Genomic DNA, 25,389 nt, shown 5'->3' on the forward strand with positions numbered 1-25,389 from the left:
TGACAGCAGCAGCAACGCTCAGCCAAACCACTGGGGGAATTGTTGTCAAGGACTGGGGTTGTCACGATACCAAAGTTTCAGGCGCTGATTCCAGCCATTTCCATGATTTTCAATACTGAGTCGACACCACACAAAATAATAAACATGCACTTTAAGTTCCCTACTTCATCATAACTGTCTTCGGTATTTACTTGTACTTGACCAGTATAAACTAGAAAACTACTCTGCTGAACATCCAACCGTCGCCACACACAAATCTAACTCCGTGGTTTATAGATAAACTGAAGCATCGTGTCCTCACTGCACCTCTGACGGCCAGCGGTCGCCTTCAACGTGTATGTACAGTACGGACCGAGTGAAGCTGGTATCGTATTTTTTGCATGTTGGTATCGAATTAAAATTTTGACCTCAAAGTGACTACAACTTTGAGTCTAGAAAATACGCTTTAGTCTTGACCATCAATAACTAAATACCTAAATCAAAAGGTTGGTCAGTCTTGAGGGGGTCATAATGTAACTCCTGCTCCACTGGTGCAAGTCTGCCCACTGTGACCCTCACAAAAGAAGCCAACTCTTCAAAGTGATTCACTGATATCCTAAAAATCTTGAGAAAATCCGTAGAAATGAAAACCACTGGACCCTGGGGAGGGGAGGGGGGCAACGCCCATCACAAAAACAGCCTGACCCTGTGGAACAAAGAACCACAGCGGGGAAAAGGTCTGTAAAGAGCGATCCATAGACCCTTGGAAAAACCAGGCATCAACTTTGACCGTGAATGAATGAACTCATCATGGCTGCGCTAAACACGACCACTACATGACCGCAAGTCTGACGGCTCTGCTCTGACTCTCTTCTATTTCTGTGGCGCTGCCGTCTTAACTAACAGTTCTCCGTGACCCCTGTCCGATTGAGTCGACAGCTCTCTCAGAATAACCCTCTCGGAATATTCTCTCTGGTTTTGGCTCCCTCTTTCTCACCTTCTGTTGGAAACCGTTTGTGACCCCAGTCTGTGGGGTGAAACAGCACCGCCAGGATTCATCCCTCCCGGTTATTCCTCGAAACGTTTTTTTTATAGACCAGTTTGGGCGGTGTTTCTCGCCCCCTGGTGATCTTGGCTCAGGTGCTCGCGCCGCAGCAAGTCTCTTTGCTCTGCAGCGAGACACAAATATTCTGCACACTGTTGTGGAAGTGAAGGGTCTGTGCTTCTTTGTGCGCTCCTGTGTGAACTAAAATTCCTGGCATATGTCGTCTCTGCGTGAAAGAAGGAGGGGCACCTGCTCCCTTCAAGATGATAACAAAGCCAAAACCAAAACCCTGCGCTCATACACCATGATGCTGTGTAGGTCCCAGGCCTGGCTTGTCATGGCCTCCAGCCCTCTGTAGGTGCTGCAATATATGGAGGCTTGATAGGACCTTTGAGTGTCCCGGGGATTGTTGTTTTTAGTGCTGCACCTCTGGAGCAACCATGTGGTTTCTCTCAGGGTTCCCCCCTACAGTTTATCATTAATGTAGTGTCTGATGTTCTGTTCGGAAACACGGTACCCAAAACAACGGCATCTCCTCTCTTAGCAGAAACAAGAATAATAACCAAACCATAACTCCGACACCATTATGTACAAGGTTAGGAAGCGGCTGAATCCCAATGGAATCCATGGTTTCTCTGCGGTACTGTGCTGAAGAGGTGCCGACCCAAGGTTCCCAAATGCATCAGAAGCATAAGGAGCAGACCTTACCCACTACCCAGCCAGGTGCATGGGCGTTGCACTACAGCACAGTGTGGCAATCCCTGTTGGATCCGCAGGCGCAGCCCTCTGCCACTGACAACCCCGGAATCTTCCTGCTCTGATGATGTGATACCGCTGTCATTCCCAGTCACACTTGATGACATATCAACGAAACAGGAGCCCCACCCACCCGAACGGCAGCAGGTCCCTTGCTGTGTGCTAAAGTCCAGGGGGGAACCCTGGCTAAGACCACATTTCCCAGAATGCGTCTGAGATGAGCTACCCTTGTCGCTACAGCGTCTTCACTTTTTCTTTTGAATGCAGAGGACCTGCCGCTGTGGAGCTGAACACAGGGTTTCGGGGCTAGAGGCTCGAGAGCAGCTGTTAAGCTTCACGACTGTTGGAGCACATTCATCATCGCTTGCCTGAGGACAGTCAAAGTAAAGACGAGTCTGTCAGGGTCTTCAAGTTCGTGTCGCCGATGCTTTCTTTTGCTTCAAAAGTCACCTCAGGATACTGTTTCTGTGTTTCTGTGTGTGGTCGATGATGCCGCCAGGTGAAACTGTCCTTTGTTCCAGACGAGCAGAGTCTTGCAGACCTCGACGTGTGTCGGTCTGATTGTTGCTTCACCTTCAGTTGACACCTGACAGAGACGTCTCCTTGTGATCCAGGGTTGGCAGGTTAATTCATGACAGCAGAAGTGAAGGTCAGCATCCTCATCATCGGACTACGCCGGTAAATCTGCTGCCTGGTGGAGGCGGTTTTGAGGAACCATCAGCGTTTCCTAATCCCACATCAAGTTGCAGCCCGTCTGCCCCGAGGCGGGTCTCTAAGGCTAAACCCCCAGCTGCAGGGCTTCTCACTTCCCTTTCCCCAGAGCTGCTTTGATCCACCTGTTGGCTCAGCGGACTTTCACAAGTCTTTACTGGTAATGAAGGATGACGGTCTCAGCTCCAGATGAGCGCCACATTTGCTCCTCGCTCATTGTTTGTCTGACAGTCAGTTGAGTGACACTGCGGTTTCACGTGAAACGGCCTTGCTCATGGGCAACTTGACAGCAACTTCTGTCGTCATGATTTGTCCACTCATTTTTCGTGTGATGCAGTGATGCGCAACAGTATCCAGGTGTTTGTGGGATTATATGAACCTGAAGTGGGGTTTTAAATTAAAGTGCGACAATGTATTGTGCATTGATGTGTTGATCAGAGCGTGTGTAGATGTGATGCAAGAGTGTGCGTTTGTGTAGTAAGGCCAAAGTAGGTAAACACTTGGACCTAAGACTGAAGTGACTATTATTGATGTTGGTTTGTTGTGGAAGCAAACCTGTCTCACCAGTCTTGCATGAGGTGATATGATGTTGAATTACTATCATTGAGTATTTTCCCGCCTTAATTTATTGACACAGATTTTTTTTCGCTCATTTTAATTGAAAAAAAAAAAAGAAAAACAAAAATCAGTTTGCGCCGAATTTTTTACGCTGGAATTTATTTTTATTAGTTGTTATTTTTAAAATGTCAGTGTTGTTTTACACTGATTTTCTAAAGGTTCAATATGAAAGGAAGATGAATTAACCATATTTATTTGCAATGAATTTTTTACACTGCTTTTAAAAAAAACATTTTTTTATCTATTTATTTTTTAATACATAAGTGTTGTTTTACAATGATTATTTTCACGCTGATTTTCTAAATGATTTTCAATGTAGTAAGTTAGGGGGTTAAAAAGCAAACGTATCAACACCATCAATTTCAAAGTCTGATGGAGACAGGTTTACTTCTGCAGTGTGTGTTGTAACTTGACTCTAGGTGCTTGGCGTCATTTTAAAGTGTCTTTGAAGGATGGTGCCATTTGGCATGTGTGTGTGCCGCTGTGGTGCTGCAGGTGTGTTTGTGCGTTGTGTTGATGGGATGATGCACGTTGTGTTACTGTGGCGATGGAGTGCACGTGTTGGATGTTGAAGAACGTGTTCTTTTCTATGACTCCAAAGTTGTGTTGTGTCGAGTCAAGTGTGACCTGAATGTGACTCATGTGGTTAACAGAGACCCACACTGAGCGCGCTAATCTTTTATTTTTGCTCCTCGTGTCACAACAACAATCATTATGGATTGAGGTTCCAACTGTGGCTCAAGCTCGAGTCAACGCAACCCTGTGATGTCGCAACCCAGTTCAAAGAGTTTAGTTTCAGCCATAAACTGCGTGAGTTATAACACAGCTTAAGCTCCGCCCAGATTTGGACATTAAGAAATATGTTTCTGAGTGTTGAAGGCGACGCCTCCGTCTGTCAGCGCCACTGGCCCAGCGGCGGGAACTCTGACAGGTTTATAGAGCGGAGACGCCGAGCGATGTACCTGGGTGTTGTGTTTTACTGCCGACACTCCCTGACAAATGATCAGCTCCCCGAGTGGCCCTGCGTCAGCACAGAATCTGCAGATTATCAGGAGCAAGATTGTGCTGAAAAACATCTGAAACAACAGCGATGAGATTAGATACAACCTCACCGCGGCTCTGAGGCAACACTCCACAACAGGAGGTTTTCATGACCCCTGCTGTGGCCCGGCCAATGGCACCTTCTCTGGAGTTGGGACATCTGAGTTACAGGGTGTGATCGAAGCTCAGCCTGAGAAGACTCCAGTGTCATGTGACTCACGGGGGGGTGACGCAAAAACGAGCATCTCATGAGCAACTTCCTGACTGATGCATGCGTCAAACCTTGAAGTGCTCCTCTCCATCACGTATCATGTCGATGCTCCGTTTGGACGTTGTTGCTTTATAAAGTCACCCCCCGCCTGAGGTCAAGAGGTCACGAGAGTCACTGTTGCGCCACACTGGGCATGGCTCTGCCTCCAGTGCAGCTCTGACTCCGCCCACCTCCTCATCATTGGTTTACTTTAAAACAAATATAATAAAATATACAATCAAATAAAAATCGTAATAAACGACTTTAAAAAAAAAATTATATTAAGCCTTAAACTAAGACTAAGAGGCAGCATTGCACCGCAGTAGAAACCTTTTTAAAAATGTATCGATTTTTTTTTTTTTTTTTTTTTTTTTTAACTGTCAGACAGTAAACGCTTTCAATGTTTCAATCTTTTTTAATGGGAAAGCAGTTTCTGTTAAGTAAGTTTTTTTTTTTTTTTTGCTTTTACAAAGGTTTTTAAGGTGACCATAAAACTGACAAATACATGGAAACTATATTGAAAAGTGCCCGGAGTTGTGGTAAAACGGCCCAGTTGCAGCAGCTTTGTCGACAGTTTAATGTTGCGATATCAATCTGAAAGATGACCATCAGTGCAGCAAAGTAAAATGTAGAGTAGGAAGTAGACAAGCATTCTCTTCAAGTTTTCAGCGGCCAGTAACAAGATCTATGAGGGCGCTTGCACATTAATGGCTGGTTATTGTTTGTAAACAAAAGTATTTCTGTCGTTTCACCAAACGTCTTTCAAAGCTAAGCGCTAGCAGTGGGACGCTGGCTCTTTGGTCCTGCTAGCATTAGCATTAGCCTTGGCTTGAGGTCTCGATTCAAAGGCTGCGTATGCAGCAGAGAGGTGGTTTCTTTAGTGGTGAATGAGGCTGTGTTGTGACTCGTCCATGACACATTTTGACCTCATATGAATTCCAAATTGGTCCACACACTTGCTTGAGTGTGCTGTAGATGACTGTTGACATTGTCGTGCGGACGTGACGTGGTGGGTGGGTCTGACGGTCAGCTGACTTTCAGACCCTGCGTAGGTAGAGTCACATAGAAGTGGCATAGAAACACTGAATGTCCTTTGTGTTTCTTTGTTTTTTCCACTGCAAATGAGTCACAGGGCCGTTCTCTCATGGAGGCGTTTCTGAGGGAAAGTGATCTTTCACTCACCCAAAGATGGAACTGGGAAAAAAAATCAGATCGGGATGGTAACCTGAACAAGAACTTGGATTATTTGACCTGTGAACTCTGACTTGAGGGGTCATGTGATCAGTCCGCTGCTTATGTAACCAGAGGCGGGTCAGGCCAGGGGGAGCACTCGGGGTCAGCAGGTCCGCCGGGACGTCCAGACTCTTCTCCGCTCCAGCTGTGTGTAAACGGAGCTCCCTCCCTGCTCTAGGAACTGCCGACGTGCCTTTGAGCAGGAGCTGTCGCACTCACTCACGTCACATGACCTCGCGGCTTCAAGCCCACGCTCAGACATGTCGGCTCTCTGGACCGAACCTTCGCAGCCTGACACGATGGTTCCGTCTGAGTCACCCGTGTGACAAAAGAGGTTCTGGTGCTGATGGTGTCATCGGGGTCATGACCCTACTGATGACAGAAATGTGTACGAGTTTTCTGTGAACAAGCCGCGCTGTCCTTGGATCACCTTCCGGTCCCTCGACTGTCGGCGCCAGAGCGACATGACATTTAACCATCGTCCTGTGGCCTCATGTTGACGCACGTCTGGACTCGCCTGCGTCTTGTCCTCGCGCTGTGCATCCTCAGAGACACACGTCAGTAACTCCATAGGTGCAGTGCCAAATGTAGCTGCTTTGTAAAGCATCCTTCGTATCTTAGAATATTTCACTTTTTTGCCTTGTTTATGATCGAATGAAAGAGCCATTATATTACCTTTCGACCACCAACCTATTTCTTTCTTTCCGTCTCGCTTTCTGGCAACGTTTTCCTCGTCCTAAAAAAGCTGTCTACTGTTTAGAACTTTTCCCACCACCACCATTTAAAAAAAGCTTCACAAAAGAAAAAAATTTTTACTTTAAAAATGAACTTCCAGTTTCCGTTTGCTTTCCATGGCCATCTTCCTGAATGCGTCCCATTTAAACGTTTTTTTTTAAGTTTTTCATTGATAAACAAGCAGGACTTTTTCCCCTCCTACTTTTTGGAATTCAGTTTTGCTGGACTAAACTTTGCCATTCACAAACAATCATACACTTTTTTTTCCTCGGGCTGAACAGAAATGTTTGAACTGAATAGTAGGTGGCTGTTTCAGGGCGTAAAATATAGTGAAATCAGAGGCTGTTGTAATTGCTAATGTGCTGTTGTGGTTTCATAGTTTTTCTGTTCAGTGTGGTGAATGTTTGTGTGGAATTTATTTCATTTATGAATTCATTTCCATCTCAGTAAGTCATCTCCAATGGTGTCAAGTCACCACGGTGCTAGTATCCTCTCGCTGCAGAAACACTGGCACCAGAATCTAAACTTTGAGACTGTTAGTGAGGTGTAGCTCCGGCTCTGCCCCCGCAAGGTCACAAGCCCTTCTCACTAAACGGTGTGCATCGATCTGGACGCAGCCTGAGTGTGAACGCAGAGTGAGTGGATCGATGCTGCCGCATCCTCTTAATGTGGAAGTCTGAGCTGATGCTGAGGGTTCTGTAACGTGAGCCTGACCCGCTCCGAAGCGACGGCTGGAAGGTCTTCCTCCCCTCGTGTGCTGCCTCCACTGCAGACATGGTGACGCAACAGTCTGAGTGCTCGTGTGCCGGTCATTGTTAGAGAAGCTCCCGACCTCTGTGTGCGCTGATGTCGATGTACAGTAGGAGTGTGCGCGCGCGGGATGTTGACTCATCCCTGCTGACCCGAAAGGAGACGGGAAGAATGCTTGTCCGAGTCTCATGGTCGATTGAAATGTTGTGGTCTAGATAGAAATGAAGGGTTGTTTCCACTGTGGAGGATGAGTTCTGCCGTTGTTCTGAGATGCTCAAAGGTCAATTCCTCAAATATAATCTTTCACTGGAGTTGGCTTCACAAGTCATGACTGTCTATTGGTGCCTTCCATCACCCATCAAGCACAGAGTCGGTTTACAGCGCAGTCAGACCGCAAGTGTCCAACTCAAGGCCCGTGGGCCAAGTCTGGCACGCCTAAACATGAAATGTGGCCCACAACAGCTTTAAATAGTTCAATGAAATTCAACACAAGCACAACACCTGCGTGTTGATGATGAAGGTGTTCTGGCTGTGAGACTATGAATCAAGGTGCGTCTGGACGTCATGGGGCCCGAAGCTAGTTGCCTAGGTGTAGGTTTCCATGAAAGGGGAGTTTCTCCCAGGTAATTTGACATTGTTACTGTGGAGCGGTATTTACCGTTTCTTGTGCCTTCGGACCGTGCCATATTTGTTTTCAGGTGAAAGTCTCATTTGATTGGTCGACACACCATAGGAGCGCTGTTGGCGTGTCGTCCGTTGTTCCCTTGTTTTGGATGGCGTTTCAAATTTTGGCTTCCGGTGTGAGTTCTACAAAAATGTGAAGTTTGCATGACTTCACACCTTTTCCTGCAACTTCACAGTACAGTACACCTTCCGTTTCACAAGTCCACTTGGGTCATTCTTGGTAGAACGCCCATCCTTTCTCTGCCTGTCAGAGGTCACGCTGCGGGAGCGGCAGTCGCCAACACCTCCTGCAGCTCCGCCGTGGGAAGGTTTTCCCATGTCAAATGAGCATGAGCATATCCAGGGTTTCCCCTGAGACCTCCCCTTTAGTTCCCCCACTCCATCAGGGAGACATCCAGACTAGATGATGGAAGATCACTGACCATGATTCAGAAGATATATATGTCTTGTGCAGGTGGATGGACACCTTGTGAGGGGAGGAAGAAAGAACTGAGCCACTGACTCTCCTCTCACCTGTGGTGAGTGACCCAGGGAACTAGAGGTTCCCTGCCTGGACTCTGTTGGATAGAGAAGGTCAATCATCCAGGAGAGACCCAGAGGAGAACCTCTGCTTCTCCAGGTGAAGATAGGTGGCTTGAGGACCAGTGAGAGGAGGTCAGGAATAAAGTTAAACAGGAAAGAGATAAAATGAAAGTTGGGAACTTGACTGTGACTGTTTTTTAAAAACAGCAACCACGTCCTGGTTGCTTGCGTGTGCCTTGATGTGCTGGTGATATTTTGGTTTGACATTTGGCGAAAAGTCACAGAGCAGCCTCAGAATGGTCAGTGACAATCACGTTGTCCATCGGTGTGGTGTCGTTCGAAGGTGAGGTTGGTGTGTGACATTAAACTTGTCTGATTCCTCAGTGATCTGACAGGTGACAGGTCACCCACTCGCTCCTTTCTAGACACTGCGACAGAGCTGTTCTTATGTAACCGCCAAAATCCGCTCACTGTCTCGGTGGAAGTCTGCCAGCAGGCTTTGTGTCGGGGCACGTGCTGTAGCAGCGCTTCCCGCCATCCTGGGAGCGGCTCGGCAGATTCGTATCTGCTCCCTTCAGCTGGTAGCACCTCGTCGCTTGTTTTCCTTCTGCTGCAGCAGTAACGGCAACAAACCTCTAAAGCAGCGTTTGCCCCGAGTCACCTCCTTCTCCTCCCCACAGTGGACGGGAGGGGCCTCGTGTGGGTTCACCGTGGCAGTGAAGTGAGCTGTGTTTGGATTTACAAGCAGGGTTTGGGTACCGGCGACCCCACTTTATGGAGCTTTAACAGGCGGGCGGACCTGCCAGACCCCGTTAAGCAGAACACACTCGGCCAGATTCGAGTCCAACACAAACACATCTTTCACAAGTCCGTCGAACGGCCGCTGGTATTCTAGGAAATGTTTATGAAAACCCGCTTGTTTGCTTCAAGTTTTCCTGCTTCCACAAGTTTTCCTGTCTCTGTCCGTTGCAGCGAATGGAAACCAGTCACCTTTTTAAACCCGTGGGAAAACCCCAAACTGCCTGAGGTCTGGACATTGAGACTCGTCCAAACTTGTGTCGCTTCCAAGTCCTGCTTGGAAGGAGACGCAGGAAGTGCTTTTTAGCTTCTGATTTACTGAAGTTTTGGAGGCCGCTTCTCGGTTTGGTCTGTTTTCACGGCCAGATGACTCTCCCTTTGAAAACCAAACCCCGAGATCCGCCAAGTTTCCTAGAGCCGACCCATTTCACAATTCTGGTTTTGTGATTACAGTGCTAAAGTTGCCGTGAAACAATTTCTCCTGGAGCAAATAGTTGCTGCACAGTCTTCCAGTTCAGACTCGTGGGGTGATTTAAGGAATTACAACAGGGTCGTCCCAGTTCATCGTGAATCAGCTGACGTCATTGTGACCCGAGATCATCCAGGTCAGGTTTTCTTGGTCTCATCGTCGTCGCACCATCCAGAGTGGGGATTCTAAAAATTCATTTCCGGCACAAACACATTCTTGTGTCTGTTGCTTCTCTGTGTGTGTCAGACGAGACTCGACCTTCTTTTGTTCCCTGGAAAACCAGCTTGATTAAAGATGACACAAGAGCCGCCGGGCCATGTGACCCTCGGGTGCCCCGCAGAGATCGAGCGACGCCCCGCACTGGGATTCAAACATTCAGAGAGATTCATACTCGGGCACGAAATGGAAAACATGTTTGTCTTCTAGTGTAGTGTTTAACAGAAACGAAGCTCTACCGTCTTGGTGTCACTTTTGGGACACCGATCATGTGCCGATGGACTGACAAGCCAACAAACCCTGTGAGGTATCGCTCCGCGCTGTGAAGTTTGCGGACCGTACTTGATCTGCCATGACATGTTTTTCAGGACCAGCATGAGGTCTGTCAACTGTTCCGGCTACAGTAGCCGACCACACACACCTTCGCCCCCACCCTAGTCCACGAGTGACTCTGAAGTGGACTCACTCTTATCCATTTAGTAGCACCTCGCTAGACACCTCGTCCTCTCGTTGATTCTGTCCAGACAAGCCCGAGCTGTCGTGAACTGCCTTTCATTGCCACATGCATGAAACGGTGTGGCCAGCTATCTGGTGTGTCCCCACTGAGGTCCCAGGTCAGGACCGTGGTTCTTCACTTGACGTGACCACAAGTGGCGTCATCGCTGTCCACACACTTTGAAGAACCATTTGGAAATATTGAACAGCAGGCAGTCCTCATAGAGTGTTATGAAAAGTACCCCAAAGGAGTTTTCTAATGTAGAACAACATTGCGACATTGTCAAATGTACGTCAGACAACCTTTTTTCTCTTTTATTATTATGATTAGTATTTATTATTAATCACTTGATCTGGCAGGGTTTTCGCTACGTACAAAGGAGTGTGGAGCTCTGCTTCAGCTTCAGAAGATTTCTGTTTAAAAATGAAATCTCATGTGATCAAATGTATTAAATTGAAGAAGAAACATCGAAACAAACAGGAAACACATCATGGCAGTGGAGTTGAACATGGCAGAAAGTAGCAGTATCATGACTGGACTCGTTGCTCGTGGAACTCAAGTCACGCATTCCTACTGGACATATGAAGAGACGGACCGCGTGAGGGCGGCTAAGTTTAGTCTACTTCTCATCATTTAAAAGAAAATGTTTTTATTGTCGCCAATTCTGCAAATGCCAGAAATTCCCCCTCTCAGTCACCAGCTGAAAGTGGAGGATTGTGTTGCCGGATTTTTCTCTGCGCTTTGAGAACAGTGGAGTGGGTTGTTAGAATTTTGTCAGCGGTCTCTTGGAGTTCATTCACACAAGTCAGGCTAACCTCTCCATCACAGGCAGCAAACTAATAATCAATAGTGCGATTGACTGTTGGTCATGGTGGACGAGGAACTGCGCACCAGACCTTCACTTTCAATGGCAAAACACAGACTATGTTGAAGGTGCTGACCCTTTGTTCGAGCTTCATATTCATAGAAGGCGAGTTGGTGGATGAGACTCAAACGTTTTATGCGGTGGTTCTTTCGCCATTGTTTTTTCATATTATTCAGTGTTTCAGAGTGGAAGTCGTCGTCCTTGTCGGCTCAGTAGTGAACAACAAGTCAGGCCGTTCAAAGAGTCTGTATCTCGTCTGTCTGATGTGGCGACGCAGGAACACCCTCGGCACGCAGATCAAACGACCCCGGAGTGACCTGAACATGAATGTTCGACAAAGACCCGCTTTGAGTGATGGAGGGTGTGTGTTCGGAAAAGCAAACCGTAGTCAGCCTTCTGAACGGGATTATTTTTGGACGCTTGATTGACAGAGCTGAAACGAAACCATTTTGGATCAACCTTTAGAGGAACGAGGTCTTTGTTAGACGCCTGAGAGTCTGAGTTTACAGGGGTCTTTGAACGCAACACTGGACCTTGTTTTGAGTTTTCAGCTGCCATGAGTTGTGGCGCTACAGTCCTCTCCCTCGGCAGTAACATGCGAGCACAACCATGTCTAAGACTGAGGCTTCATCCAGAACACAAACTTTATAGTGATGTTTTAGTCGCCTCAAACAAGGTGGTCACTCTGTTTGAGCTCAAGTAAGCTCTGACCTCGCCACAGCAACTGTGTATCCCACACTCATCTTCACACTCAGGTCGAGTGACTGTCCCCTGTCAAGTTTCCCAACAACCCTTGGGTTGTGACTTTTGTGCGTCCTGTTGTGTGACAGGTCGCAGCTCGTGTCGGAACACGACCGCTGCATGCTGCCGGTGCAACGCCGAGGAGCGTTTGATCAACAAGCGCTTCAGTTCAGCTTTGTTTTTCTGGCCCAGTCACCTGCTCTGTTCTCTCCCAGTCAGTGGCGCTGACCCGATTGTCCCCAGTGCGTGTGACATCCTGCGGCGCCAGAGGCGGATCGTTGGTGATGTTCCGGTGAAGGTCAGCAGACGGTCAGCGCCCGCTGCCGAGTGCAGCCGTCAAACAGCCGGAGGTCTGATTAGTTGTGCGATGTTGTCACCACGAGGCTAGTTTGACGTGCGATTCGCTCGCTGCCGATTGATGGCTCAGGAATGCATGTTTAATGGAGAGTCAGACACGAGGGTCGACAGCAAACGTGAGAAGGTGGTGTTCCAGAATGTGATTTCAGTCTGGATTCACCCCAAAAGATGAGGTTTTCTCTTTGAAAATGACGCCCAAACTGGTGTCTCTTTTTGCTGCTCATGTTCAAGCAGAAGTTGCCACGACTTGGAGCCTTCGACTGACGGAGGAGTTTGAGCTCGCATATTTAACTGATGAGGAAAGGCAGGAAATTAAAAGGATAGAGAAGGAATGGCTTGGAAGCCCCAGTTGGACGGAACTCATATTTGGGAAAAGGAAAGCCAAGAATGACGTTCCAGTCCGTCGTGTTGTGGTTTTGCTTCAAGAAAGAGTCCGATCTGTTGTGAAATGCTGAAACCATAAACCTTCAAGAACCTCTCAGTCGCTGGACTGAAGTAGAGAATCGTCTCAGCTAAATCACTTCAAGTGCTTCTTCATGACCGACATGACTGCGTTACGCGTTACAGGCTGAAAATGAAAAAAATGTGTGACCAAGTGGCTCCTCTGTCTGCTGCTGTGTTGCACAGTGAATCTCCGCATCACTCCGATTTGAAGCTACACCTTCTTCTCTCCCTCATCTTCGAGGTCAGAGAATCACAACCAGATGAAGAAGCGGAGGGACGACGAGAGAGCCGGAGGAGACGACGGCTCATTTCGGCGCCGCGTCTGGACTGAAGGAAAGCTTTTGTTTGAGACTGCGTGTGGGGCGAGTGTGACGGTGACAAAGAGCTTTGTTCCTCACGCGTGGACAAACATCTGTTGTTGAAAAGAATTAACAGCCGTCACTGAGAAATTTTAACGTTGTTGAAAAGCAACGCGAGTGTTGCAGAAATAACAAATAAAGGTTTGCCGGCTTTATGGACTCGGTGACGTTAATGAGCTTAATGCCAATGAGTTTCAGCAGCAATTGAATACACCACAGGGATTTTTATAGACTTAAAACAAAGCCTTTGACACAATAGACCACAATATTCGGACCGCAAAGCTTGAAAGTTATGGGATTATGGGACCAGCACAGGGATGGATTAAGAGCTATTTAAGCAGGAGATAATGGTGTGTGGAAGTGGAAGGATATGGAGTGTGGGGTTCCCCAAGGGTCAGCACTAGGACCGAGAAGTATGATATGAATGATATGTGTGAGCTGTCAGAGCTAATGAAGCGTGTGCTATTGCAGATTACACAGATTGGCTAAAACTCATGGAAAGAAGATAAGATTGACTGGTCTTCACTGGTGAAATTCCTGGGCTTCAAAGTCGACAGTCGCATCATTTGGACGAAAAAGAAATGAGGGAATAAAACACATTAAGAAGCAAAAAAATGGAAGAAAAAAATGGAAAAAAAATGGTTGAAGCATGAATGGTGATTTGAGAAAAAGCAAAATGCCACACCAGGGAGTTGGCCCTCGCAATAAAAGCCAGCTCATCTGGACTGAAGCAAGAAAACGTTAACTGTACAAATAAGAAACACAAAGAAGCAACGTTTGCTCTGATTGGTTCTGATCCAGAGAGCTTTTTCAGACTAAATGGGGTTGACGTTTTGGGTGTGTGGTTGGCGGTTATTGAGCAACGCAGAAACTGAGTCAAAGGTCATGGTTCCAGCGCTGCAGCCCAAACTCAAGGTTGCAGAATCCGGCCTGGAATGTGCTGATTCGACAGCTTGAGTCTTTCCCTCCTGCTTGGAGCTGCAGGTCCGGACTCAGAGAGGTTTCGGTCAGATCCAGTTTCACTCCGCCAGATGATCTGACAAACATCAGAACAGAAGTTGTTGTGTCAAGAGCACTCGATCCTCAAGTCTCTCTGCACACCCAGAACCCACCTCCCCTCCTCTCGGCCAATCAGAGCACAGGATCTGCTGCGCTTGTTTACCAGTCAACCGTGACCACACTGTCGAGACCAGTGAACGCCCCCCCCGAGACTTGAGCTGTGGACTGTTTCACTGAGAGGCAAGGATCTGACGGGCAGATTCTGATGTCAAACGGAGCAGCCAGATTATAATCTGGCACGGAGCGGCTGGATTACTGCCACAAATGCTAAGCAGGGCGACCGCATGCCCTGCGGGGAGCTTTACAGGGCCACTGTAAACGATACTGTCGCTTTAAAACTCCAGAATGTCTCAAACCGGATGTTGAAATCTCCCTGTGGAGGAAAGGTCAGATCTGTCAGCCAGTTAGGAGTTCAATGCATCTTTAGTTGGAAAATGTCACTCATTTAAGGAGATGGTGAATATTTAGATTCTGCTGCTTGAGGTTACATTCGCGCCACAACTTGCCAAGTTCAGGTCACCTGCGCCCACCAAGGGGTTCAGAAAGACACTATCATTTTTTTCCCAACTTATATTGAACAGCCAACTCTCTTCCAAATACCTACTGCAGGAAAAGGAAGTGATGTCAGCTGTTGTTGTAGTAGCTGTAGCTGTAGTTTTTACCAGTCCCCCAGGAGATGGCGATGCTGCGATCGCAACTATCAATGCAATTCTGCTCTTGTGAGGACCTCTGGAACAAAACAACCAGCACTCACTACACTCAGCCGGGAACAGCATCATAAAAAAGATGCACTTATTCTAGCATCATTTTGATTTAGCATCTACATTTATTTATTTATTGATGTGTGTGTGATCCTTGCACTCGAAATACTCCAATCTTTTTGCAAATAAATCATATTGGGTTAAAACCATTGCAGCCTGGAGCTGATTTCCAACACTCCCCATATCCGCTCACTTTGCTCCAGAACCATAAATGATCGCAACTTTCACCGCAATTTAAAAAAAAATCTGCCGCCAAATCATCCATTGTTAATGTCTGTGAAATCTTGGAGGGACTGATAAATGCTAGCTGGAACTTCTGAAGACTCCGGAGCTCAGACCTGCGCCGTTATTATTGCCCTGTATTCATTTTCTCTGTACAATAGTGCAGTTGGACAGCAGGTGGCAGTGGTGTTGTGGAGCTCCTACATCACAGCAAAACGGAAATCAATAGGGAAGTCGAACATACAACAAACACCAACTTGTGACGCACTTCTTTTCCAGATGAGCCACTCAACTAGCTTGCTGCTAAAGTTGCTGTCCATCCGCACCCTCAGTGCTCCACGCCACTCTGCCTGTTGACGACAAACACTCGACTCAACAGCCGGCGTAGTCCTCCTCTCAGCGCCGTCCACATGTGTCTTGCATCAGGCAGGAAGACGCACCGCCTCAAGTCAGCGCCAACCAAGTTAGAAGTTCATTACCTTTAATTCATGGACAGGAAATTGAAGGCAGACGGCACCGAGCAGCGAACCCATCAGAGAAATTACCTCAAGTGTGTGCTGACGGTCCTCTCATTCTCTCTCTGGCTCAACCCTCCCTCAGAGGGTGGTGTGCTTCTTGGCAGGCGGATTTCAGTCTAATAGAAGGTTTCGACTGAACCTAGAGTGAACAGGCTGGGACAGAAGGCTGTTCACTCTGATGTTTGAGCTCAGAAGTCTGTCGTGTTGTCAGCCTACTTGGCGGCGCTCAGAAGGCGCCATGGTTGAGCAAGAGTTGCTGAAGCTCATCTCCAGTGATGCCAGTAACTCATTTAGTAACGCGTTACTCTTATATCACAACCTTTTTTCAGTTACTATTTCAAACAAAGTAATCAAAGTTACTTATCTAAGTCACCGTGCGTTACTGTTGTTGCCATTGTCTGCAGCGAAATATGACCATTTGCTTTCTACAACTGCGTCTTTGGGCCTGACGTCATGTGCGAGACACGCCAGTCACGGTTTCAACACGCGGGCAGCTCACGTGTCAAGCTGCTGGCTACACTGCAGTAAATAACAGAGGAGTGAGGAGAGAGATGCACGTTTCTAGCTGAGAATACAGCCACTACTTTGAGTTAGTGTCTGCTACAGATGACAGTATCAACCCTGCAGGGTCCACCAACGCACAGAAATCACCGGTTAAAGAGAGCGAAATAAAGTCGCCTCGCAAATGTGTCGAAAGCCCGGACTCAAAACTATGGACCAGTTTTTTTTAATCCTCTTGATAGGTGAAGTTAAACCACACTTATGATAGATTCTTAGACTTTTATAGATTATTTTTTCTTTGGTGCAGGAAGAAACAGTACTGATGTTGCATTTTCTCTCGAAAGTCAGAAATAAAATTCAGATGCCCAACAGGAGACATGACACACTGAGACTTAATGAACCTCTGCCTTGTAGTTAAAAAAAGAAAAAAAGTAAAATAATAACAAAAAATAATGCGGCGTCCCCTATATTTTACTATATAAATGGCACTTTGTTTTGTTTTTCATTTTTGTTGCTTTTTGTGCATGATTTTCGCTCCAATGTGTCAAAGCAAAAACATCGACTGTGCATTCATATAACTGAGATTGTGCTTAAAAAAATGACCCCAAACATGGAGAAACGCAGGACCCACAATACCTCCAACCTCAAAACTGACATAAAAGGCAACGAGAGCTGTCGTCGGCTGCCAAATGTAACTTGACATGTAACTTGTAATCTAATTTAGTTACTTTTCAATTCAAGTAATCAGTAAAGTAACTAAGTGACTTTTTGAGGGAGTAATCAGTAGTCGGATTACTTTTTCAAAATTACTGTGTCAACGCTGCTCATCACACATCGTTTTGGGTAGTTTGGGCTGCAGCAGTACTAGTGGTTGGATTAGTACAGGTCTGGCCAACCCGCGGTTCCTGATGCGCATGTGTCTCTTCACCAAAGGAGCCGCCGAACTGGCAGCCATTTTGTTCAAGTTGCTATTGAGATGATCGTTTATACAGGAAATAAAAGGGTGGAGGCTGGGTGGTGGTCTTGGAGCACGTTCAGTGATGTAGTGAGTCGCGGTCCCCAGACCTGGAGCCTCATCAGATCCACCATCAACACCACTGACATGACTCAGTTCCACGTTTCACTGTGTCCGTCCCTAAACTAAAGGTCTGGCATGTGTTTCACCTGTGACTCACTGTTGATGGTGGTGAAGTCGGTTGAATTCAGTGGAGTGAAGATGAGACGCTCTAGTCTGCAGCGTGGCTCACACACATACAGACCGAGGCCACGTTATTGGTGGCAGGAGCCACGGCCAAACATAGAGAAGTCAAGTCAATGGCGCCCACATTTCTATCTACGCTGCTTGATATTTCCAGGAGGTTCAGGGTCAAATGTATGAATTTGAAAAATACATGCACCAGAGACGTACGCCGGACGCGAACCAGCAACCTTGTGACACACAGGGATGAGCTTTAACCGCTATATGAAACTCATACCATTGGTTTAGTTTAGGTCATGACAAAGTGAAAACAGAACTAAGTCATGTTAAATGGTGTTCATCGTGGATCTGATGATGATCCAAGGCTGAGGACCGCGACTCTCATCGACCATGAATGAGGGGGCTTGGCTCATGTGCGGCAAAACGTTTTCTTTATATCTCAAAGTTAAACACGATTTAAAGTCATCGAACAATATTTGGAAATTTCGCCAGAGTGGCTTTTACTTTTTCTCCCTCTCTGAGTGATCGGTCCCTCCGTCTCAGAGAGAAGTAGAAATCCTGCAGCGCGTCACGGCTACATGCAGCTCGGCGCTATCTGCATGTGACAGATTAAGGTTCCTCATCTCCTGTGAAGCTGCCAGAGCTCCCACTTCCTCCTTCATCATCCCAGATCCTCCTCCAACACTGCGCTGCTGCCAATCCCTCCTCACTCCCTCCTACCTTCTCGCTGGTGGTAGCACCACTGCACCCTGCAGGTTGACCTGCAGATTCCGCTCCATAACTTCCACATTAACAGAGAAGGTGAAACCATTTCTATTGTTTGAATTCAGCCAGACGTGAATCACACTGAGAGGTTATTACCAGCTCTTATGTTATTGCTCTGCAGCTCTCTGGTGCTGATGTTGCCGTGTCTCTGGTGGTCATGTTAGGTGTCATGTGACCGAAGACGGGTTAAGCCCCTGCATACGTGAGAACAATGGCTCATCCTTTCTATAAGCATTTGCTTTCCTGTGTAATGTCAGCGCCACCATCTATAAGCACTATAAGTTTGTTAGCGGTGCTACATGCTACCCCCGGTACTCGCCATTTCACAGCTCCTGCAGCTGTGTCACTTGTTCTTTATTTGACACTTCTGCCAGTATCACGTCACTAGCTACTTGCGAGCCTCAGGAACGATGCATAAATCTGCAGCATGAAATCATCTAAGGTTGGTTCTGCTGAATCACACGCTAAATAAGTGTAAATCTAGTTCTATTTTGTACATGCTCCGTGTTTGGAAACCAACTGCAAATGCCCAGGGTTTTCCAACGTAAGCAAGCCATGATAGCAACCTGTCAAAACAGCAGAGACGCTCTCAAATACATGGGTGAATCAATCCCACTGTTGACCCAAACACATGAAGGGTTTTGTCCTGCTGACCCTTCTGAAGAGAGTTTGACATCCCGTTTACATTAGCGTTCAGACACTTCATCCTCTCACAACAGACAAAACATTATTGGACGATATAGCCGCTACTTCCTCCACTTCAATGTACAGCACAGCAATGTTATGCCACAGGATGGCGCCGGCGTTTGACCACCTAGAATCTCAGTGTATTTCATGGTAGGATATGGAAACCAAATTCTATAGAATATTTTTGTATGCTCAGAATGAAAACCCAGTACTTTTTGTAATGTTGTACTGGTTGATTTTGGACTCTAAGCTGCCAGGTGATTTGTAACCGCTTCAGCTTTTTCTTTTGGTTTTGTTGTCTTCAGCTGTTAGCACTTCAGCTATGCTGCCGATCTATCTGGGTGACAAGCCAAGCTACGTTAGCTCTTGATCTATCCAACAACTTGGCTGTTTTGAAAACTCATGGACAGCTTTGAATGACATATGTGAAATGGGGGAAGGAATAACTAATTCTGTTTTGGGACTGTACCGGGTCACTGAATGGATCCAGGAATTTTGTCAAGTATTCTTGAACACTGGGAGATAGATGGGACCATTTTTAACATATTGAACCGGGAATTTGTCTTCGAAGGTCCAGGACTGGTGGGGAGGACTAGAGCTGCTTGGCGGAGGTGTGCACTCTCTCCAACGGCTGCTCTTAAGTTGACGTGCCAAAAGACTGAAGCTATGTTTCAACTACAAATTTAGATGTGCTCCCACTGAAGATCCATATGCAACATATTAATCCGATTTTTTTCGTACCACTGTATCTGTGTTACCAATTCAGCTTAGTTCACTTTTGCATGGTGTCATCGCCGTAGCAACGTTATCGCTTCAGCTTTTTGTGTCAGGAATATATAAACATCTGAGCTTGTGAAACTCTGATAGCAAAATGTATCAGGCCCGGATGTGTCTGTTCAGTATCTGAACCACTGGCCACCAGATTTGGCCTGTACCAACAAAATCAAGTGAATATTTGCAGCTGATTCTGCGCCGGATATCGTTGGCGGATCCGACCCAGATCTGGTGCGGAGGCAATTTGGCGTGTCTGATTCCGAAGTGGATCCGTAAAGTTGTTCTAACTTGGTTCATTACATCACAACTTCAGCAATGTTGATGCTGACTTTACTTCCTTCTGTGTGAGTCACATGACCACTATTGATACGTCTGAACCTTTTGTCTTCTACCTGCCCATCTGCACAGCCGTGGTGCGCTGTTCTGATTTTACAACTTTAAAAAACGCTTTATTTACGCATCTCATGTGTCAACGTGTGAACTCTTTCAGTCTGCTGAATCTGGAGACCTTTTAATGCTTGGCCGACCACTGAAAGGCCTCAGCTCTGTGGTGAGCTGGTCCTCAAACATTTCACAGAGTGTAACACAAATATTTATTTTCGGAGACGGACTGCGTCCTGAAACTAGACGACATGTGACCTCCACTGTTCTAAACACACAAGCGTGTTTACACTGTGGAATCAGGTCAGAAACGTTGATGCTGGCGGATGAATGGTTCATGTTCCAAACTTGATACTGTCACTCAACTCGCCTGCGCTCTTCTGCCCCCTGCAGGTCAGCCAGGGTAATGTTCCCGGAGTAGAGAGCGCGTCCCTGGCTATGGACACGGAGGAGGGGGTGGAGGTGGTCTGGAACGAGGTTCTGTTCTCAGACAAGAAAGTCTTCAAAGCACAAGAGGTGATGAAGATGAGGATGATGATGCCTTGTTTTGCATAAAATGAGCAGCTTTTTCTTGAAGTGCTCTTGGTCTCACTGGAAACCCTGTCCATCTGGGCTTCTTCAGTCTCTGACCGAACATCTGACCTGTTGCAGGAGAAGATCAAGGAGATGTTTGAGAACCTGATGCAGGTGGAGCACCCCAACATCGTCAAGTTCCACAAGTACTGGCTGGACATGAAGGAGAGTCAGGCGCGGGTACGACTTCTTCGTCTCCTCCACTGCTGAAGAAGACTCTGAGACACGTGTTTGTTGTTCTCCACAGGTGATCTTCATCACGGAGTACATGTCTTCAGGCAGCCTCAAACAGTTTCTGAAGAAAACCAAGAAGAACCACAAGACCATGAATGTGAAGGTCAGTGTGGTCCGAGTGTCTCACACCCGAGACCTGCTGCTCTGTGTCAGGCAATTTGCAATGCATGATGGTTTCGTGTGGGGTTGCATTTAAACCTGAAACAGAACCTGATGTTGTGATGGTGACGCTGCCTTCTGAGGAGGCACTTTCAGAAGATTGTATCTTCTGAACTGGCCTCCTGGTTTTCTGTCGCATGTGTTCCAGGCCTGGAAGAGGTGGTGCACTCAGATCCTCTCAGCGCTCAGGTACAGATGGTCCTCCTGAAGCTGATTTAGGTTTTCACTGACTGCGAATGTTCCACCATGTTCGTCCAGCTACCTTCACTCCTGCGACCCGCCAATCATCCACGGCAACCTGACGTGTGACACCATCTTCATCCAGCACAATGGCCTCATCAAGATCGGTTCAGGTGAGACGCTTCAAGATAACAATTCAACTCCACCTCCATCATCTTCATCCTCCAGACTCGCCTTCATCTCATTGATCGTCTTCCTCCTCTTCATCTCCAACATTCTTGGTCCATCTCTGTCTCTCCTCTCCTGGTGTCCAAACCATCTCCCTAACTTTGTCTCCAGACATCTCCTCATGTTCCTCTGATGGACTCATTTCTGGCCTCTCTCCCTACGTCATCAGTGTCTTCATCTATGACTCCTCAACATCTCTGAACATCATGGCAGTGACCTCTACGCTCCTGTAGGGCTTCTCTTTCACCTGCTGCTGCTGTGATGTTGCAGTCATCTCAACCCTGCCTGCATTCTCTTCTTCACCTCCTTCATCTCTGTCCGCCATTGAACTCTTTTCACTCCATCCGCTCTTTACTCTGACTCCGATCCACTATATCATCCAGAAACATCATGGTCTGAGGAAACTTCTCCCTAACCTCATCTGTCAGTCTGTCCATCACCATGGCAACAAGAAGAGCTGATCACACCTCACAACTGTCTCACTGTCCTGCGTCACCTTCAATTGCTCCTCCGATGCTCCTCACTTCCTCACTGGAGAGCAACATCTTTAACAGTTCTGCCTTGTACCCTGCTGTCAACACTCTTGTTCTCTCTCTCCACAGTTTGGCATCGACTGTTTGTGAACGGTAAGCCGCAGCAGCATCATCGGTGTTGTGGGTGAAATGATTGTCACTCCTCCACCTCCTCCGTCAGTGTTTCCGGACGCCAGCGTTCAGGGCAAAGCCAGACAACACCGGGACGAGCAGAGGAACCTGCACTTCTTCGCCCCAGAATACGGAAGTGAGTTGCTTCTTATCGTCCTTGTGTTTGACCGAGGCCCAGAATAACAAGTCCTTCCTCTCTCCAGCTGGTGAGGACGATTACGCCATCGACATTTTCTCCTTCGGCATCTGCGCTCTGGAGGTGAGACTGCCGCGCACGTGCGCTCGCGTCATCTGACACGAGTCATAATAATACTGAGCCTAAAGGTTGCCTTGAATTACCTGCATAGGAGTCCTGGAAACTTCACTTATACTTTTTGATGACTCATCAGATATCTAACTTTTGACTTGCTGTTTTTGGAGAGCATTTTCTCATTGTATTTAATATGAATGGCTGTATGAGTACATCACTCTATAAGGGGCTACAAACGCCCTCCCTCAGTGTACGGGTTTTTTTAAGTCCAGTTTCAGTGACTCTGGCATCTTAATTCAGTGTGAGCTGCATTTTATTTCTCTATGAGTGCTGTGATTTATTTTCCAAATATCTGCTCAGCCAACGCTTGTGCTTTCATAAACCAACTGTGTTTCACAGTTAGATGGAAGCAGAGTGCCTCCAATGTCACCGCCATTAGTGGGATTCAGCCTTCACCTCAGGTTTATGAAATCAGGGTTCTCCCATTTTTTTTCTCTCCCAGAGTAGAGCGTTGACATTGTCACACTTCACCTTAGTTGACACACAGTTGGAGACATCAATAATAAGATGAAAACTCCCCCCGAACTGGGGAAATCCCAGCATAGGAGGCCCCTAAGGTGCTAAAGTGCTGGGGGTCAACCCTGTCAGTGACATCATAAGTTCTGTAAAACTCCTCTGTCCCGCTCAGATGGCAGTTCTGGAGATCCAGGCCAACGGAGACACAGCCGTTTCCAAAGAAGCCATCTCCAACGCGGGTCAGTCCCTGGAGGACCCTCTGATGAGGGTGAGTCTTCCTCTCGCATGTGTTGCCGTCATCATCAGGTGGACCCACACAGTTGTGTGATCTCTCCCTCACCCTCTCCGCAGGAGTTCACTCAGTCCTGTTTACGTCAGGACGCCAAACTCCGTCCCACGGCTCACGACCTTCTGTTCCACAGAGTTCTGTTTGAAGTCCACTCACTGAAGCTGCTGGCCGCCCACTGCCTCATCAACAACCAGTGTGAGTTCCCACAAGTCAGGCCTGACTTGTGTAGCCAGCTACGAGTCCTTTTCTGTGGTGACACTTTGCACCCTGCACATCCAGGAGAGACTCAGAGTAGAGCTGCTCCTCCAACACTTTCAGAATAAAAGTTGTGCTAGCCAGGTCCCAAACTTTTGCTCCGCCCTCAGACCTGCTCCCAGAAAACTGTGTGGAGGAGAAAACCAAGTCGTTCGATCCAAACGCCGTGATGGCGGAGATCAAGCACCGTGATCGCCAGGGGGTCCAGCTCAAGTAGGACCGAGCTGCTTCTGTCTTCCACTCCGACCCCACAAACCCCAGCTTTTTTCTCTTCCAGGTATTCTCACGTGTCGCCGCTGGAGCTGGACAAGTTCCTCGAGGACGTGAAGTGAGTCCAACTTCTCCCCAGGTTTCTCTACAATCGCTGACTTCCTGTTTGGCGCAGGAACGGAATCTACCCGCTCATGAACTTCGCCTCCTCCCGGCCTCACCCCATCCCCCGAGCGCTGTCGCTGTCGCAGGAGCACGTGGAGACCGTCAAGACGCCGACTCCAGAGCCTCACGAGGCAGAGACGAGGAAGGTCGGCCATCTTGAGTGACTTTTTCATCTGAAGATTAGAATGGGTCAGAGACTGAGCCCTGAGGTGCACCGCCACCAACAATGTTTTCAATCAAGAAGAAAACGATTGAAATCAGTTGTTTTTAGTGCTGCACGGTTGTCTCAGGAGTTGGTGATGCCGTCGTTGGCTCTATATGTCTGGTGAGGTTCTGAAACAGCTGATGTTCTACAGAGGATGTAACAGGTTTGTGTCTGTGACAGGTGATTCAGATGCACTGTAATCTGGAGTCAAACGAAGAAGGGACCAAAACTCATGTGAGTCTCAAGCAGAAACACCAGTTTGTGTGTGTGCGTGTGTGTGTGTGTGCTTGTTTGTACTAGCTTGTGGGGACCGATTGTTGACAACTCACTGTCCTTGTGGGGACCTTATGTCTTCCAAACCTCAATTTGAGGATGAAGACTTCAAAATAACTTTATATATCTGGGTTCTAGTTTGGTGTAGAGTCCTGGTTCATGTTAGCCATGTGTTTTAGATGGTTAGGTTTAGAGGGAGAGGCTGGGGAAAGGCTTATGGCAAAGAGAGGTCCCCACAAAGATGCTGGTCCAAGTGTGTGTGTGAGTGCTTCTATACACAGCCGCTGTGGCGCCATGTTGCTTTGTGCTCATCTGGACAAGCTCTGCAGGTGGTGATGCTTTGTTGACTCCATGGTTTGTTCTGACACCTGAACCTTGCTCTTCCTCTGCAGCTCTCTTTGTTCCTGAAGATGGATGACAAACTTCACCGGCAGCTCAGCTGTGACATTCTGCCCAGTGAGTCTCACCAACCTCTCGTCCTCTGTAGCCCCGCCCCCTCCGAGCGCCGCGCCGTCCTCTGAGATTTGAACTCACTGTCAGCCGATCTCGTTTCAGCCGACACGTCCAGAGACCTCGCCAGCGAGCTGGTCCACTACGCCTTCATCAACAAGGTAGCGACTGACCCCGTACGGCACAAGCCAAAGCTTCTTAAGATCTGTGTGTCGAGATATTTGGTGTCTATGGCGCTTTTCATACGGCGGACTCTGACTCTCTGGACTGGCTATGTGTGCGGGGATTTGGTAACTCGCATGTTTTCACCTTTATTAGGCTGACAAACATCTGGTTTGATTGACAGACAGATTCACTTCAACGAATGTTTTCACTGCTGTGATCCTGCAGCTGCGCAGCTGTCTGCATGAGCAGAACAGGCAGGAGCAGAGAGGCAGGTTTTTCTCAAGTTACTGAAGATCACCAGTGATTCATTGATCATTTCTGACGTCTGGATCTGGACTTCACTGATAAACATCTTCTCCATCCTCAGTCAAATCTCTCTCACTGTGTTCAGCGTGTGGTGACAGCAGCGTGGACCGATCCAGACGCAGCTTGTTTCTGCTGTTTCCTTGTCAAGTCAACATGACAACACTCTTCCATGTTTACTTTTGGCTGTGAAACGCCACGTTCTGTGGACAGCTCCGTCATCAGTTCATATCTGAGGTGACGACGACTCGTAGTGTGAAATAAGAAGGTCAAGCCGATGGCGGTGAATAGGTCAGGGGTCACGACCCTGGTTTCGCCCGGCTGATGATGACTTTCTTCAGACCCGCTTCGTCGT

General features: G+C 47.5%; 1 protein-coding gene across 1 annotated transcript in view; it reads left to right on the top strand.

The window, feature by feature from the left end:
- Positions 1–25,389, top strand: part of LOC128755200 (nuclear receptor-binding protein 2-like) — a 31,558-nt gene that overhangs the window by 3,704 nt on the left and 2,465 nt on the right. The window contains exons 2-17 of the mRNA XM_053858305.1: positions 20,329–20,451; positions 20,587–20,688; positions 20,756–20,845; positions 21,050–21,090; positions 21,160–21,254; positions 21,912–21,935; positions 22,003–22,089; positions 22,157–22,212; positions 22,892–22,987; positions 23,071–23,203; positions 23,374–23,476; positions 23,541–23,591; positions 23,649–23,784; positions 24,024–24,077; positions 24,509–24,572; positions 24,672–24,727. Coding sequence (XP_053714280.1) covers positions 20,329–20,451; positions 20,587–20,688; positions 20,756–20,845; positions 21,050–21,090; positions 21,160–21,254; positions 21,912–21,935; positions 22,003–22,089; positions 22,157–22,212; positions 22,892–22,987; positions 23,071–23,203; positions 23,374–23,476; positions 23,541–23,591; positions 23,649–23,784; positions 24,024–24,077; positions 24,509–24,572; positions 24,672–24,727 — 1,311 coding nt within the window. The remainder of the gene's footprint in view (positions 1–20,328; positions 20,452–20,586; positions 20,689–20,755; positions 20,846–21,049; positions 21,091–21,159; positions 21,255–21,911; positions 21,936–22,002; positions 22,090–22,156; positions 22,213–22,891; positions 22,988–23,070; positions 23,204–23,373; positions 23,477–23,540; positions 23,592–23,648; positions 23,785–24,023; positions 24,078–24,508; positions 24,573–24,671; positions 24,728–25,389) is intronic.

This window comes from Synchiropus splendidus, chromosome 3 (assembly GCF_027744825.2).
Source record: "Synchiropus splendidus isolate RoL2022-P1 chromosome 3, RoL_Sspl_1.0, whole genome shotgun sequence".
In the NCBI taxonomy this organism is placed as follows: Eukaryota; Metazoa; Chordata; class Actinopteri; order Syngnathiformes; family Callionymidae; genus Synchiropus; species Synchiropus splendidus.